Source organism: Patiria miniata, unplaced genomic scaffold, assembly GCF_015706575.1.
Source record: "Patiria miniata isolate m_02_andy unplaced genomic scaffold, ASM1570657v1 HiC_scaffold_7, whole genome shotgun sequence".
In the NCBI taxonomy this organism is placed as follows: Eukaryota; Metazoa; Echinodermata; class Asteroidea; order Valvatida; family Asterinidae; genus Patiria; species Patiria miniata.
The window spans coordinates 21789744-21807589 of NW_024037074.1; the positions used below are offsets into that span (position 1 = coordinate 21789744).

General features: G+C 42.3%; 1 protein-coding gene and 6 non-coding genes across 7 annotated transcripts; 1 reads left to right on the plus strand and 6 right to left on the minus strand.

The window, feature by feature from the left end:
- Nucleotides 1-1304: 1304 nt before the first annotated feature.
- LOC119744381 lies at nucleotides 1305-17282 on the plus strand. Its single transcript, XM_038220283.1, has 11 exons — nucleotides 1305-1461; nucleotides 1979-2362; nucleotides 2892-3149; nucleotides 4581-4646; nucleotides 5359-5484; nucleotides 5961-6245; nucleotides 8924-9252; nucleotides 11879-12023; nucleotides 13237-13398; nucleotides 14045-14129; nucleotides 14785-17282. The coding sequence occupies exons 1-11, from the start codon at nucleotides 1347-1349 to the stop codon at nucleotides 17180-17182; spliced, it is 4353 nt and encodes a 1450-aa protein (XP_038076211.1). The 5' UTR covers nucleotides 1305-1346; the 3' UTR covers nucleotides 17183-17282.
- Nucleotides 6797-6870, minus strand: Trnan-guu. Its single transcript has one exon. It is a non-coding gene; the product is annotated as a tRNA-Asn (tRNA).
- Trnan-guu lies at nucleotides 7336-7409 on the minus strand. Its single transcript has one exon. It is a non-coding gene; the product is annotated as a tRNA-Asn (tRNA).
- On the minus strand, nucleotides 10554-10627 carry Trnan-guu. The gene has a single exon. It is a non-coding gene; the product is annotated as a tRNA-Asn (tRNA).
- Nucleotides 10724-10797, minus strand: Trnan-guu. The gene has a single exon. It is a non-coding gene; the product is annotated as a tRNA-Asn (tRNA).
- Trnan-guu lies at nucleotides 12600-12673 on the minus strand. Its single transcript has one exon. It is a non-coding gene; the product is annotated as a tRNA-Asn (tRNA).
- Nucleotides 12765-12838, minus strand: Trnan-guu. The gene has a single exon. It is a non-coding gene; the product is annotated as a tRNA-Asn (tRNA).
- Nucleotides 17283-17846: the final 564 nt, after the last annotated feature.

Here is a 17846-nt window from a genome sequence, read left to right on the forward strand (position 1 = left end):
AGAGAGAGAGAGGGGGGGGGGAGAGGGGGAGGGGGGAGGGGAGGGGAGGGGGAGGGGGGAGGGGGTAGAGTGGCAGATTGCAACAGGGTGGAGATTTCAAAAGCGAAATCGGGAAGCTGCGTGATAGAAGCAAAATCGGGACGGTGTACGAAAATGGGTTAAACGGGACGACAATTCTATTTTGCAACGGGCAAACAAACCGCATACGGAAAGGAGATGGGTAAGCCGTACGATCGATTTTCTTTAATCTTAACTCCTTCAGTTTATTAAAATCTGCTCTATACCCATGCTCTTCAACATTTTGAGATTCTGGCGCCCGTTTGAATATTTTGAGATGCTGGATACGCGCCAGTTTGAGGACAGCACAATAACAAAAATTCATTTGGCCTATTTTTAAATTTTTTTGGGGGGGGGGGCGTGCGTTCCTCCCCCTCCCCCAGGACCCGTCCCCGTCTCCCCCAGGATCCAACAGTATCTGATAATGGCGTTTAATTGTCATGTCCTTAGGAGGGGCAATGGAGAAACAATTGTTCAGGGTGTTGTCCCTTAAACATACAGATTTCTTCAACAAAGTGCGGGCATAATGAATTTCAAGGACAACAAGACAACTAAGAAAAAACAAAAACTCCATACAAAGTAATGATCATCATTGTGTATGAAGGCTAGGGGCATAATTATAGCACTTAAAATAACCGGATGCAAGCTTTTCTTTTAGCAACGCGCACCAGTATTTTGAAACGGAAACTAAATACGAAGGAAAAAATGGATAAAACTTCAAAATGAATATCCAGCTTGGTAACCCATTTTGAATTTTGTTGTGGACGTAACTAATACAGGTCAAAAATTTTACTTTTAGGGACCTAAAAATACAAGTGTTCACACAAACCTACGGAAATAAAGGTGCGCGTAACGCAACTTATGCCCCACTCGCTGACAAAATGGCGCCACCAATGGAAAAATGCGCGTCTGTACGCGCTGCTGATCAAGTTTTTTTATTCTATATCTATGGCAGTGGTCGCTTTGCGCATACTGTTCGTAGGACATAATGAGCGCAATGAGCGTAAGGCGTAAACTTGGCGTGAGACGCAGAACGCACAAGAGAATGGCACGCAAATAACAATCAGTGAACATCTACGTTACGCACATTCAACTATGTGAATCTTCGTGCTTAAAAAATTAGACTAATGGCGTAAAAGCGAACGAACTGCACGATGCTTTGAAAGACCAAACGATTGTTAACAAGAATCATACTTTTTGTGGCATAAATCATGGTTACTTGATCTTTTGGAAACTTCTCGATTGTGAGAAATTGATGGAGATGTGAACAATGTAGAAAGGATGAAGTGATGGTACGCCTTCGACGAGGATATAATAATTTCGCCTTCCATGCCAGTAGATTTGGAGTAAGCCTCACGTCACTGATTGCCATCTTTGTATTGATGTGTCCATCAAGCACGTCCGGTGAGAGCTTTTAATTGTTGTGTTTGGTTGAGCAAGGGTTGGGGGTATATGCCTTTTCTGGACCTAGTGCCGAAACAGCCAAAAACTGAAATATTCACCGTCAAACAGGTCTTCAGTACTAGGCCCTAGACCTATTTGACGGTGAATATACATGATATAGGGCCTAGGTCAAGATAGCACCTTCGGAGCCAACAAGTGCAGGTAGTAAAGTCGGTATATTTTAAGTTAGAGAAATATTTTTCTTTAGGTAAATTTCTGACTGTTCTGTTTGAATCAGTTAAAAAAAAATCAGCGTATAAATAATCCACAGAATCGGTCAAGAAATCGGATATCATTTCGGACCAACGAACGTTGAGGTACAATTAATTTGTTTCTGGTTTAGACCAGGGCCAGGTGGACTCCCTTACCGCACTACGTGCCACGAAGATGGCATCCAACCTGGGTTATCTTTCTATAATGAGCCTCGTGTATGACTTTCACTCTAAAGTTTTGATCTTGATATTTGTTTTGTCTTAAGGATGGAAAGTTGGTGTTAGAGACCAAGACAAGACTTGCTATCTCTACAGCCACCAAACCAAAACTTGTTTTATACAAAGCCACGTCAACGGCCGGATAGTTCTGCAGTTAAGCCTCACGCCCACTTCGGAAGCCGATTTGACCACACCCCCTCATATATCCTGGTTCCGGCGTGTTAAACTCCGGAACAGGCACTCTCTGGCCGTGGTGAACCTGCTTGAAGGAGGGCGCCCTCCGAAGTTTATGGAGCTGTCAGCTAACAGGACCGACTTGACCATCAACATTTTGTCCGAGAAGGACATGAGCCGAAACAGCTTCAAGGCGAGGGTTGGAAGCAAGGGACAAGGTGACCACCAAAATTTCGTCCTTGAATCTGAAACCATAGGTGAGTGCTATTATTCTCATTATTATTATTATTATCAATTTCTGGTAATAAATTGAACCAAGGAGTCCTCAAAAGCACCCTAGGCACTGTAAATCGCAAGCCTGAAGAAACCTATTGAAAGAAGACATTGAGAAGTAATTACAGTTTTGGAGGTAGGAGGAAAACTCCAAAAGAATATTCTTGGGAAAGTCCACGGAATCGGGTAGGGACTGAACACCGAATCCATATTGGTCACAGCTGCGATGGAAGGCGAGGAAAGAACCGCTGCGGCGACCGGACTCAATGTATATTACTGACTTTTTTGGGGGTGGGATAATTACAATACGCTGCAGGACCTGATCGTAGCGAAAAGATGAGAGTAAATTTAGTGTTCAGACTATACGATCAGACAGAGGTATATTGATCAGACAATTGGTATAGCCATGAAGTGTAGACTTTTCAAGATGGGGATGATGTGGGAACATTTCCTCACTTTGGACTTTTCTCTTTCGAAGTTGAATTAAACGGAGTCTGATATGGTAATCTCTAGATATTGAGGCACCCGAAGCAGGTGAATTCGTGGCCATCAACACCATGGATTATTTCACAATTCCTGGTATGGAATCTCACTTCGATTGGTCGAAAGAGGGCGCTCGCCACCTGCCCAGAAATGCTGGGATCAGCCACGATGGCAAACGACTGGTCTTTCGGCATTACCAACCTGCGGAGGACTCTGGAGTCTATGTGTGTGAAGTGTACAGTCCCGCGGACTACTTTATTGCTGGGCGGCGGTATATCCTTGGCAGTGGTAAGTTTTAGTTGTATAGAAATGGCGCTTTAAATAACGTGCAGAAGTTAATTTTTTTGGTTAAACAACTAACGGATATTGTTAATAATTCTACGGAGACAGTTTGCAACCAAATTATGTCCAGGGCGGACGCCGGTACACTTCCCAAATTGTCAACTGTCAACGGTCGATTGTTAGTTTTGCGGTCCGCAGAGGTGAGCTTCATAGGGCAAACTGGGTCGAGGAAAACTTAGCCTACATTCTTAAGCCTCGTTCGCACTGGACTTAATTATTTGTTTAGAAGTTTACCACGACTGATTGTCATCATTCCGTTGTGGTTATTATACCGTGCATCCACACTTGGACTAATTTCAGCCTGCAAATGTCATTCGCTATTCATCCGCGACCCCAGTTGGTCCAGTAAAACCTACCTCTGCGGAACGTAACACTTAGGGCCTACAATCGACAGACGACACTTGACAATATGGGAAATCTGCTGGCTGTCTGCCCTGGACTTAATTTGGCAACAATCTAAGTAAAGTTAACTGCATGCAGTCTCCGTTAGTTTTACGGAAACAAATATCCAATACGAAAACGACATTATTTTAATCACAGATGACTTTCTGCAGTCCGAAATTAATCCAAGTGCGGACGCACGGTAGTATAACCACAATTAAATTTAACAATGTGAAGACCGGCGCTAACGCGGCTCATGGCCTATGATGTTTTCCAATGGTTGCATCTGATAAGTAGCCGTAACTGTTGATATATTATTCGAAAGCTCTGATGAGGTTTTGCCTGCATTTTGCTATCTTATCAGTTCCATACTTTTGTCAGCCCGATCCCATTGGTAGCCAGTCACAAGTACAGCCAGATATTTTGAAAGGCAAAGGCCTGTTAATTTTGAGGGGATGTCATTTCGCTTATAATACCTAGCCGACTGCTTAGAAACTAGCAAGAAAATGAATATTGATTGTGGGATTATAATTTTGCCTAGCTTTCGGAGTAACCAATAATCAAGACAGAACGCATCATGCCATTTTTCTTTTCTTTGTATCGTTATTTACATAAAATAAGACTATTTTAATTCAAATGCTTTCTGATCAAAGTTCTAACCACTTGCTTCGCCAGTGCTTAAAAGAACTAGTTAGATTCGTTTGTTTGCTTTAAGCTCTAATTGGACAGATTTGTTCACCCAAAAGCCCCGGATTAACATGTCCAAATGTCTGTATTGATGATGGCAAGTGCGCCACCCACATAGCTAGCTTTGCAAAGTATGCGTTTCCTTTTCGCGATATATTTTGTGACACGGATTACCAACGAATGCGATGTGCAACATTGTCAGTTTTCAGACATTTTGTCTTTAAGATAATCACGCAGGTGAAGTCAAATTAATGTTGAAAATAATGCACTCAACCGAAGATATTTTCCATACAATTACCAAATTTCCAGCCTCACACGCAACTACTGATCTGAGCGCTGAGGGGGAGTCAAAGATCGACGCACCTGATCAAAGCGGTAAGAAATTCCATTATTATGATTCTTATGTTGATTTCAAGTTAGATTGTGATAAATAGTTTGACGCGATTCGGAGTTTTCTCTGCGCTTCCGATTTTGTTGAGGTATGGTACACATTTTTATTAAGTAGGCCTACTGTTACAAAGAACAAAATAGGGCTGTAAGTGCATATAATCCAGTGACCTCTTGAACGTTGGATTGATTTTTAAACGTTTAAGCGTCGAGTACCTCCACGTGATTTTTTTTTTCTGAAAAGATGTTATCCGAACATGTTGGCCTTATGTAAAATGCAAAGATGTTGGCCTAACATGCCAAGATGTTGGCCCTATGTAAAATACAAAGCCTACATTGTTCCGATATTCAACACACGAAGAAGCAAGCCCAAGCTATTCATTTTCACATGAGAACTGTATTTAAATTAAATATAGTTTTATTCTCGTGGAGGGCAAAAAACATAATTCATTTTAATAATCCAAATGACAGAGCCTTTTGACACTTGACTGATTAGAATTAAAACGCACATGGACAGAATGGAGATGAAAAATAATTGGATTCCTCGTGAACTATCGAGTTTCGCATTCATTTAGGTTTACAATCCAATAATGTCGCAGAACTCCCAGTCTAGACACCAGCCTTGTCCAATAATTTACAACACCGCCCTCTGTGAACTTTGATAGAAAATGTTGTGTTCTCCCACTGTTTTCAAAAATAGGCAACAACGCCCTCTTGGAACAAGAAACGTCGCAGGAAATTTTTTCTTGGCTTCAGAATGAACCTGATTCGAACGTGGCACCTCTCGGCATCAGTGAAATGGTACACACCTTCAAGAATAATGGAGGTTGGTACAGAAAGGTTAGGGAAAAACGCCAAAAGGGACCGGCTGGGAAAAAATAGTTTGAGAATTTCAATTTATTCAGCTTGCGTACTAAGACCTTTCAGATTGTTAAAAGAAATCAAACACAGGAAATTTGGAATATATTTGGTTTGACGGAATCTGTTCAAAATGCCACCAAGTGAAACTTTATATTTCTCTCCCCTGATTAAAACAATGTGACTAACACCGAAGGAAGTGGTCTATATTTGATCACATATGGCCTGTGTGGAAATTTTTACTATTATAAGACCTTGGCTTGAAGAAGAATTTTTTACTCATTTGTCATCAAACTTAGTTGAATATTTGATTTTCACATCTGAGAAATAACGTGAACTGGGTACGACTCCAGATTTCCATCGTGTACCAATAGAGGTCACTATATTCGTCTCATAGTCTCACATTTTGACCGATTCATTCTTCTCACGTTTTTTTCGTTTCAGAGATCTACTATGTACTTCGCGAGAGTACCCAATATCTGGCATGCTTTCCAAGCAACATGGCGGCGGTTGACTTGACAACAATCAAACTCCGTTACGCATGGGGTCGGCCAACGGACAGTGACGTCATCACAACCTTTGACAATGGCCGATTTTTGACCGTCGATGGTGGCATCCTTGAAATCTCCGACGTGGGACCAAGGGATTCTGGGAGTTTAGAGTGCAATGTGACGTACCATGACGTCATCGGGCAGCCGAGAGTGAAGACCTATACCTACGGCATTGAAGGTATGACAGTAACATACTGTTCTCATTCATTTTCGCCTGAGATTGCCATTTTTTTTATTATAAATTGTTTATTTACCACTTTCAAAGATTATCGCTACGGTAAAAGGTGCAAAATCTTTTGTTTACAACTGACGCGGCGCAAGATACGGCCGACAAAAATATTGCTCATTACGAAACTTCAATTTGAAAAGTTCAGCTGTTTTTCATAAGGTGGAACTTTTGCGTTGGGGAGATATAAATCTTATGTCGAGTTTCAGCCTTCGCCGACTGTATGCTCAGTGTTTTCCGAGGGCTTGCGAGAACAAACTTTTTTGCATAACAGATAATCATAGGCTACCTGAATTTTTTGTTTATTTAAACTACTTGAAATACGTAAAGACATACGTATTAGACCTTTGAAATAAACCGTGTTATGTTTACAATAGAACACACTTATTGTTGGGGATCTCAGGAAGAAAGCGCTAAGTTGTTCTAAAAAGGGCATTTTAAGAGTTTTCTTCAAAGAAGTTAGCAGTGGCGCTAACCGATTGCCACGCTTAAAAAAAGAAAGACGTCCCTGGGTGGGCTCGAACCACCAACCTTTCGGTTAACAGCCGAACGCGCTAACCGATTGCGCCACAGAGACCGCGTGCTTGTATCCCCAAAACTGTGCTCAACTACCATAACAAAAACAGTGAATTAAAAAAACAACTACTTTAACTCATATAAAAAAACAAATATAAAGGGCAATAAAAAAAACACCATTTCTCCAACTTAGAGGTCCATGGGCACGGGTGATGGGCTTCGAGCCACCAACCTTTCAGTTAACAGCCGAATGCGATAGCCGATTGCGCCACAGAGACCGTTGAAAGTTGCTTTCGGTTACGTGAACAACTACTTGAGCTCATTTCATAAAACAAATGCATCTACCAAGGGAAAAATAACCTTTCACAGTCAGAAGGTTAGACGTCCCTGGGTGGGCTCGAACCACCAACCTTTCGCTAACCGATTGCGCCACAGAGACTGTGTATTGTGTTTTCGGCAACTAAACATGAAATCATTACAAAAACAATTATGTGAGCTTTAAAAAATCACGAGCGCAAAACTAAGGCGTCCCTGGGTGGGCTCGAACCACCAACCTTTCGGTTAACAGCCGAACGCGCTAACCGATTGCGCCACAGAGACCTGTGGATCCAAGCTTCAGCAATGCACACATATAGTATTACTCATTTCACAATGGACAATATTATAATGCATGACTGAAAGAATATTAAGGGTGTTGTATAGGACCCCTATATATCTATTTAGTTCTAAACCGGTTTTTATCGTTTCGAAAAGACTTACGTAACCCCAAGCAAATTTCCATGTTTTCAATGTTTTTTAGTACAATGTAGTATTTTGACATGATTTTCGTGCCCGCTTTTCTAGGTGGTTCAGCGCAGTTGTGTGCATTCACTTGAGCATCAGTGCATCACGCGTGAGCTGGCTCAATCGCCATCTTCATGTTCGTGTTGTGTTTTGACACCATTCCCGTTGCTTTTCAATTATTTTGCCGCGATATGAAGATGTGTCTAATAATATAAACTGGGATTTTCCTTCCCTTATTCTAGAACAAGCTATAGTGTACACTAGGACTATACTACCTAAATAATTTCATCTTTTAAAAACATACAAGCCGTAAAAAAATCCTGCAAATCTTTTTTTTTTGCCGTTTTCGGGTGAGTTCGAACCTTAAAGAGAGTAGTCATTGCTTTGTAACAATATTCAAGTCGTTTCTTGGGTGGGCTCTGATTGCACCGCAGAGACACACGATTTGTTCGTACAGGAAAATACAGAAGTACATGTAGCCTATTAAGCTAATCATATTTCGAAAAAAAACCTGTAAACATTGTCAGTTAATCCAAAAGCCGGTCTTTTGAACAGAGACTTCTTCGCGTCGTGTATATACGAATTCCCCTATTAAGCAATATAAACCTAAATATTGGGTGGCGCTGGAAATGGTTCAACTTACTTACGGAAAAGTTGCACACTGTCTGCACTGAGTCGTTTGCCCGTAAAACTTGTTAACACCCAACGCCTCATTATATTCATTTAGCATCTACATATTTAGAATATAAATACGCATATGCCTTTGAAATTACAAACGATACCCCCCAATTATTTTTTTAAGAAACCCAAAAGAAAAAACCCCAAGATATTTATACAAAGATAGGATCTACGGAGAGGTTGACTGGTTAAGGGTATGTCTTCGCCTCGGTAAACCATGGTTCATAATCCTATTATTGTTTACCAAGTGCATTTTGTAATGTGTTTTCCCTGCCAGACAGCGCGAGTTTGCGAATACAAAACTATTTCTTCTCTAAACCTGGTACTTTCTTCATGGGCCAATTTTTTTTCTCTCCAAAGATTCCTTCTACGTTGATCGAAGAGTTACCGCCACAACCTTTCCACTCTCGGAAATAATCAAATTAACTTAATCAACCAAAACACTTTTCGGTGTTTCGGACGCCTTTTTATTCCATTTTATTTACTTTTGAAAAGAATCTTGTTTCAGATGTGTGCTTTGTTGCCTGCAAACAGTCTCACTTGTCTTGACAACATGAAACTTTCCAAAAAACACCTGAACTATACTGGACAGCAATTTCTGAAAACGCAGTCAATAGAATGTTATTTTTTCCCGTAATTTACCTTGGTCTTAGTGTATACCCTACCGGACTTTGTGTACTCCGTATCGGCCGCCTATACCTCCGAGGACTGTGACTCGCCTCAGCGGAGCGCGGTCTTCAAGCAACTGCTGGGAACCCATCTCCAAGCGTCGGTCATCGCAGACGATACTTCCTACGAGATCACGGACTTCGTGGCAAGTTGCAACAATTCGCTGCGCCTCCCTACCGTGGGAGTTGGCGTTGGATCGGTACAGGGTGGCAGGGTGAACCTGATACGCTTCGATGTGGTGGTCAGACAAACGATGGTGACCCAATGCAGCATGCAGTGTATGGTTGGCGAAATGGACACAAAGACCAGGCTGGTAAGGTTTTCTGTGCTAATTTTCTCAGATTTTTAAAAACATAAATGGGGAAAATAAGTAAATGATTTCAATGCACGTGGCCTATTACTGACTCTAGAAATATATCAATATCAAAAATGTTATTCTTTAAAAGTGTATGACGCAAAACTACCCCAAATGTGTCATGACATGTAAATGACATGAAATGTTTGTCGTACATAAAACCCGTCAATTTGCTGAAACCTCTGGAAACCTAAAAATGGACCCTTTTGTATTTTACTCTGTACACCAACAAACTACTTTGATGCGCGCAACTGTGCTTCCCAACTTTTTCAGTAATGTAAACTGCTTAGAAACGAGTAAAAAAATGCCACTTTTCCCATTTTGTCTTAAAAATTAATGAAAACGTGTTGGATTCTATTTTTTATTCGTTTCTTCTGATGTACATAATGGTTCATTCTCCGCGAAAGTGCTCACATTTGGTTCCAGAAATGATGAAATAGCAATAAACAATTCGAGAACTCTTTCAGAAATGCAAACTCAAATACTTTCAGAACACGGAACATTTCGGCGATGGTCTTTAACGACGTCAGATTTTCTACAGAAATCCTTTAAACCTATAAGGCGTTGAAACCATCTGTTAAGAACGAACAGATACGTTATCTCATTTTCAATTTCAGGAAAGTTGAATATCTCAAACAGGATCTCATATTTCAAGTTCTATGAAACTTAGAAGTAATTTTGATGACATGCAGACCATGTAGAAAAATCTAGAAAAATAGCCCGGTCGGGCGGCCATTTTTGAGGGGAAAAATGGGCCTCCCGCTTCCTTTTTTTCATAAAGGCAGGATGCTAAACATTTTTCTTTATCTGTCCTTATCTCTCTTTTAACTTGGTTAGTATGGTTATGACACCGTATACTGTAGCTACTAGAAGCAGACATATCAGGACAAATAATGACACGCAATACTTACAGCTGACAAAAGTTACCATCAAAAGCGTTAAAGTGGTATCAAGCCTAATTTCCTCATTTTTTATACTTTATTTTTAGGATATGGAACTATTGGAATGGATCAGTTATCCATGATATGAAAGCATGTGTAATGAATGAGATACTTTGCACAAAGCGCACCCCCGACGACATGGGAAAATAACAAGAAACGCAACATAACCATTTTCTTCACAGGTTTCAGAGCCAATAACACAGCCGAACACGGGGTACGAATTTGAGCCAAACAGTCATCTTTTCAATATATTTCCCTTTTAAAAGGAAACAAAAGTTAACAAGGCCGTTTGATCAGCCCTCTAAACAAAAACAAATTCGTTCCTGGGTGGGCTCGAACCACCAAGCTTTCGGTTAACAGCCGAACGCACTAACCGATTGCGCCACAGAGACCGTGTGCCTGTGTCTCCGGCAATGTGCTTAACTTCATGTATATTAACTCATCACAAAAACAGTGGGTCAAAAAGAAAAACCGCTTCCAAAGAAAGACGTCCCTGGGTGGGCTCGAACCACCAACCTTTCGGTTAACAGCCGAACGCGCTAACCGATTGCGCCACAGAGACCTGTACCAGAGGTCTTCAGTAATGTGTACCGAACTTATTTCGTAAAACAAATATGGGTTAAAGTCTACCCCTGCAGAAGTTCAGAGGACACTTTTTAAAGACATTAACGTTAAAAAAACCTTCTAGATAGGCTCTCAAAACAAAACAACCGTCCCTTGGTGGGCTCGAACCACCGACCTTTCGGTTGACAGCCGAACGTACTAACCGATTTGTTCGGTTACTAAACTCATTCAAATGATAAAACAGCTCCCTTGCTGCCACATGTTCCACTTGAATATCAATTTTGAGGCATACCGTTCGGTTCACAGCTAATCCTACACCAAACAGATTAGGCTACGCCACAGACACAAATTAAAAATCCAGCTCTTCCAACAAAGTTTTTTTTTCTCGACAGCCCTCATTGCTTTTGTACACGTGTTTGCATAGGCGTTGCCAGGATTTTTTTCCGGGGGGGGGGGGACAAAGCAAATTTCCCCCCAAATTCCTTAACTTTTTTCATTATATTCTCAATTGATCATTTTTCCGAGCGTGAGCAGGGGAACGTTTGCCCTACCCCCCCCCCATCAAATTAACAGCAATATGGCTTCGCACCTCTTTTTCCTTTTTCCCCCCTTTTTTTTTGGGGGGGGGAGGGCCCCCTTGCCCCCCTCCCCCCCCCCCCCCCTCGCGAAGCCCATGCGTGTTTGCAAGAAAGAATAAACTCCAAAGTGGTTCATGATCTCGATTGAAAAGGGGGGTTTCTTGTATATACAACCGGCGATTCAAATATTTAAGAAGGAAATGGCTGAGTTGTCGCAGTCCGGGATATCTTCAGGGGTCGGCTAAGATGATGGAGCTGTGTTGAGGTCGTAGCTCTATGGTTGAGGTCTACACGCGCAGACAAAAGACCTTACGCAAAGTACCGTCGCGAGGGTTGCAAAATGGAGACGGAGAAATAGAAAAAGCAAATTTAGGATTTGTTTTCAGTGACATGTATAGACCTAGCAACTGACATTGGTCAGAAAGGAGGAGGGATGTAAGCCAACACATATACCCATATATAAAATAAGAATAAACGAATTTCGTTCGTTTTTCTATGTAGATTGGGATGAAGTTGGGTGCATTCTTCAGTCGGGAGCTGGAAGAACAGTATGGCTACCACCCTTCCCGTCTGATTCCCAACTCGCTGCAGTTTGATTTGAAGTATCGCTGTGATCAGGGCTATGGGCTGCAGGCGTCCATTTGTGGTGAGTCGGCTATGTTCGAATGGTGATATCTTAGATGCGACTGCATGTATGCCCTAGATCTTAAGAAATGGACCTTTGTCTAAGTAGGATAATGAAGGAACAGGAACAGAACATTTCTGAAACCTTATAGCTTACGATATAAACCTCGAAGCCTTATGTCTGTAAGTAGTTTTACCAAACTTCGATGCTCCATTTCTCAATTCCCTAAAAATGATAAATACATTACAAAAGGAAGAAAACGGGAAAAAAAGCACACTGCGTCCCTGGATGGAGGAGAACCACTGCAAACCAATTTCCGGACCACTATGTTCAACCGAACGCAAGTGAACAATAAACAACTAATGAATTTATTCAATTCGCAAAACAAACAAGTCCTTTCCGCAAAATGTAAAACATCAACGTCCCTGGGTGGGCTGGAACCTGTAACCTTTCGGTTAACAGCCGAACGCGCTACCCATTGAACCGCATGCAGAGACCCTTAAATGTCAGTTCTAATTCAGTGTAAAACAACTGGTACTCATTTCATAAAACAAATTTTATGGTAAAAAAGTAATCGCTGGGTGCAAAAATGTACGACGTCCCTGGGTGGACTCGAACCACCAACCTTTTGGTTAACAGCCGAACGCGCTAACCGATTGCGCCACAGAGACCCGTAAAAATTCCCTTCAGTAAAGAACTCAACTACTTTAGCTTATATCAAAATAGCATTAAGGATAAACACTGCAAAAGCAACAGAATTGACGTCCCTGGGTGGGCTCGAACCACCAACCTTTCGGTTAACAGCCGAACGCGCTAACCGATTGCGCCACAGAGACCCGTGAATGTCGTTCAGTGCAAAACACCTTGAACTCATGTCACCAAACAAAATCATGGTTAAAAAAAACAACAAAAAAACGCACGCGTGGATAAGGTTTAAAGGGTCCCTGGGTGGGCTCGAACCACAATCCTCTCGGTTGATGGCGCTCCTTAGACCAACCTATTCATTTTCCTGTATCATATCCTCATACGGTTAAAATGTACTTATTTAAATTCAATTTTTTTTTAAATTGTATGTAATCATTTGAAAAGCTGTGACCATTTTATTGTCAGTTGTCATGTTTCCGCACATAACTATAGTAAATTTCTTTCAAAAGCGTTTAATATTTCAAGAAAAAATCATGCTTGCCGCAATTTGTAAGTCTGTACACAAGTTACCAATTTTTGTACTTCTCAGTTGCTTGTCCACCCGGATCCTACAGCCAACAAGGTAACACCGAGTGCATCCAATGTCCAATGAGCAGTTACCAGCCATCGTACGGTGCGGTAGATTGCGTTCAATGCCCGACCCATGAATACACCTTCTGGTCTGGAGCCATCTCAATGGATCAGTGTCAAGGTAAGTTTGTTTATCCATTTCTGAAATACGTGCGTCCATTTCGTAAATGGTACGTAAATACATAGGCTCCGCTGAGGTTCTAATAACACAACGCATACCACTCCAAATGAAGGACTTGCATGTATGTGAAGATGTACTTGCTGTGCAGGGGTGCATACCTATGTTCCCCAATACCGATGTTCCCCGAAATCCCTACCCTATAACGCTAACCCCAACCCTAGCCCTAACCCTAACCTTAACCCTAACCCTAACCCTAACCCTAACCCTAACCCTAACCCTAACCCTAACCCCAACCCTAACCCTAACCCTAACCCTAACCCTAACCCTAACCCTAAACGTAAGGTTTTCGGGGAACATCGGTAGTGGGGAACATCGGTATTGGGGAACATCGGGTAGACCCCCTGTGCAGCCATATACTCGAGTTTCACCCCGAAAAAAATCACAGTTTTAAAATTGTAATTTATGCTAGTCATACAAAAGTTATTCGCTTTCAATGCTCTAAGGAAATTGCAGATGATATTATTCATTAAACCTGTTATCGTGAACTTGTTTTAATTAGGCCTATGTTTTGGGATCACTTCGTGGCAACAGGTTTTTGTAGGTAAAAGGCTCTTCATTGATCTTTTTTTTTGCAATTCGTCAACAGTGACGACTGTCATTGCGTGGATAATGCTTGGGGCGTTCGGAATGATGGCATTATCTGGTGTGATAGTGTCTTGTGTACTATACGGGTAGGTGTCTATACTGTAACATAATTAATTGCTTTAGTTTGTGATTTATCTACCTCTATGTAACTTCATTTTAATGGTACATGTGCCTGTATGGGGGGGGGGGATTAAAGAAAATGTTGAGGGTAAAATATCGCAGTTGGTTGATGCATCATAATTGCAAGTTTGCTGATCGTCATTAGGCGTTTTATGATGTAACGCATGTCATCTTCATTGACGTGAATGTTGTACGATGGAAGAAACATTTGGGATGAGCGTTCACTTGTCCATTTAGATATGAATCCTTACGACTAAATACAACATGTTTGCTATATACCTGACCATGACTTGAGCATTCCCAAGCCTACAAATGTTGTCTATGTTTGTACCATTGGATATATCGCATCCAATGATATGAAGCCGGATTACTATATAGACTGGAAAACTAAAAAAGAAAGAAAAGAAATGTGCTAACATTTACATAAACCAGTGTTTCAGGTCACGATCAGATTAAACACAAGGCTTACGGACTCGTAGTATCGATTTAAGAGGAGTCAAAATCTAACGAGTTAGTAGAAGTAGGATTTTGATCCATGCCACCAAAGACGATGGTGAAAGAAGGCACTGTGCACCAAGATCACTTCTTCAGTCTCACTATTTTCCTTCATTGTTTTGACAGATATAGGATGCGCCATCAAAAAGCAGCGACTGAAGACGCTCCTGTGACTCTGCCCAAAACTGACATCGCCTCTAAGAAACCATCCCGCAAGACGGTCAAGTCAAAGAAACATTTATCAAGATCTGATATCTCTAGCTCTGCGCACCACGGTGAATTGGAAGTATTACTTGAATCCAGCGATGACGACGACACAAATGTCAATGATGAAGGCCTACAATCACATGTAGCACCAGTTTCATATCAGACTGGTAGTCAGGAAGAATCGAATATTTACCACTACAGGAGTCAGGAAACAAGACGAGGACTTCAAGCTCAGGATCGCACTAACTACGAACATCGGGAGGAGGACATCGGTCTGTACCATTCAGTGCAGAAAGGTGATATTAATGCGTCCGATGGTAGAACGAACCAGGAGACCATAAACTCCTACCTTCCAGACAATGAAGTACTTGATCATCAGCAGCAAAGAGATCCTCTTGATCAACTATCCCGTTCGCAAATGGTCAATGAACTGGGGCCAAATGAACAGCACCGTTTATCGCGTCCATCTCTTCATTATTCAAATAGGGATGATACATACAGAGGAATTGTGATATCTCAACTAAAGTCACCTTCAAAGGTGTATTCTGGAATGGCCTCCTACGAACCACCTCCTCAAGCTCACGTAACTTTCCCGTCGCATCAAGCATTCATACCAGATGCCCAAGAAGCTCAGCTTACTCCTAAACTTTCCTCTCAGATAGGAAATCTCATATCTCCACTTCAACCTCAAGGTTCATCCCCATCAGACCGGCATGTCCCACTCCAAGAGGACAGCTTCCAGTCGAAGAGACACCTATCACCAAGTTTTCATGATCATCTTGATAACAGCTTCTCACCATCATACACACAAAGACAAACCCTCGTGGCAAGCCCTTCTCAAATCTCCAGTGCAAGTAGCACTTCACTACCCATAGGGAGAGAATTATCATTTAGTTCTGCCGGTCCAAGTACTCCCTTGAGCAGCCGTCCAAGCAGCAGGTCTGACCTTATAGGGTCTCCTGTTGTTCCTGTTGATCTCTCTGATGAGACTGACTCCGAGATCGAAATTGGAAGCTTCATTGTTGAGGGAGATAATCTGCAACCGAGCGAAGAGACTCGTCGATCTTCATTTATTTCAAAACCACATATATCCCCAAGAAGAAACTCCGTTGCAGCACTGATCGCATCTTACCAGTCCTTGTCTCGAAGTGGTCCAACAACTACAGCTCCACAAGTCAATCAAATTTTAGATCAATCTAGCTTCGAAAGCACAACCACCCATTCAACTAAAACGTCAGCATTCTCAATGAAGGGAAAACCTTCAAACGCAACGGTGCCTCCTGGAAGTCCTCCCCTGTTTCCAAGAACATTCTCTAGAGAAAAGAGTATGCCGATCATTTTTAGCGACAGAGCTCCATCAGATTTTCTAGCAAGGCAATCCCCTCCAAGGAGTCCGCAAAAAGATCAATCTAGAACTTTGACTCCGTCTATTTCACCTGTTAAGGCCGTTACGCCTGTTATAAGCCCTCCAAGGTCTTCGGGAGCCGTTACAGGAGATGTTCAGCAGACGCCCAGTCGAACAGCAACATTAACTCAGGATGAGCTCGGTATCCCTCCATTCTCCTTGCCAATAACACCGCAAGAGGCCTTGAGTCCTAGTCGCTCAAAAGGTTTTACTCCTTCTTTAGCCTTCTCCGAGAACAGTGGGCACACTCCTCCAGTAACTCCATCAGTTCAATCCTCTCAGGTATCCCCAAAGGAGTCGCTAATGACACGGAGGTCATCACTCATGACGAGTCCAGCAGGTAGACCAGCTAATCCTTTCCAACTGCAGCGACTCAGACGACAATCTCTGGCAGGGCAAAAGTCGTCACATCTCACCGCCACATTAACATCAACGCCTCACCTTGAAACCGCATCAGCAGACGGAGGGGTTTCTCCTCCGGCACAGAATGAGGCCATCCTCGCACCTCCGTCATTTCCTTCCATTCCAGTCTTCCCTACAGTGGCCTCTTCACTCCATATGGACACGCCTTCTGCAGTACCGCCTAGTGTTGTACCTCCAGCTGTTACCACTCCTACTTCTACCACCCCACCCCTAAATGTGGCCCCTCCTGCAATTGTAGCGCATCCTTCCGCTCCAGCTCTTCCTGATACACCATCGACCTTTGCTCCACCCCCTCCACCAACGGGACCTTTTCCTCCGGCCTCGACTCCTCCACATTCCATCTCAGCTCATCCCAGTCTGGTTACTAGACCTAGCGTGTCGGTAAGCATCCCTATCAATATAAATGACACTGCCCCTGTTGGTGAACCTCCTCCCCTTCCCCAAGGGGTCCCCCCTCCCCCTCCACCTTTGGCAGGACATTCTCAGTGAAAACGCCTCCTTCCGTGGCCCCACACACCACTGCCCCAGCGAGGCAGTCAAGTGCACCTCACCCTGTTGCGGCACTGATGAACCAGGCTTTTACCGGCAGGAAAGGTTCAAAGTTCCTGGCTTCAGAATCGGAAGAATCTAGGGTAACCATCCCTGGCAGTACGCCATCGGTAGCGTCACAGGGAAGTGTCCTAGCGCCGCCTGGTGGAAACATACCTGCTCCACCCCCTCCTCCACCACCACCTCCATTGCTTGAAGACTAAAATGTAATTTAAATAAGTCAATTAAAAAACGAGATCATTTAATAGTTTCATATCCAGCTTGAAGAAAGGTTACTGATCAACATTGCTGATCAACATTGTAATTTTTGTAGAAGCGAATTGTGACCGCTTTTATTGCGTTATTATTTCAATGTAGAAGATTTTAATGGCTCGCTCATCGGACATTGGACAACATAATGATATATATTGCTGTGCATGGCTGAAAGTCGAATAATCGCCAGGGCTTCTCAAATATTGCGAATATTATTTTTTTTCTTTCATTAGTAATAAAAAAGCAGTGCCCAAGAGTAAAATTGTTTGGGTATTGAAATTTTTTTCTCTAAAACAATAACTCCTAAAAAGTTTTACAACTCCCAAACATTTTACGAATCCAAACTCTAAAG

Bases quoted from the DNA above. Each gene is read 5' to 3' on its own strand.
- LOC119744381 (XM_038220283.1), top strand. From the start codon at position 1,347: ATGGTACGCCTTCGACGAGGATATAATAATTTCGCCTTCCATGCCAGT. The intron at 5,485-5,960 runs GTTGGTACAGAA...TTTTCGTTTCAG, and splicing joins CACCTTCAAGAATAATGGAG to AGATCTACTATGTACTTCGC. The intron at 9,253-11,878 runs GTAAGGTTTTCT...TTTTCTATGTAG, and splicing joins TGGACACAAAGACCAGGCTG to ATTGGGATGAAGTTGGGTGC.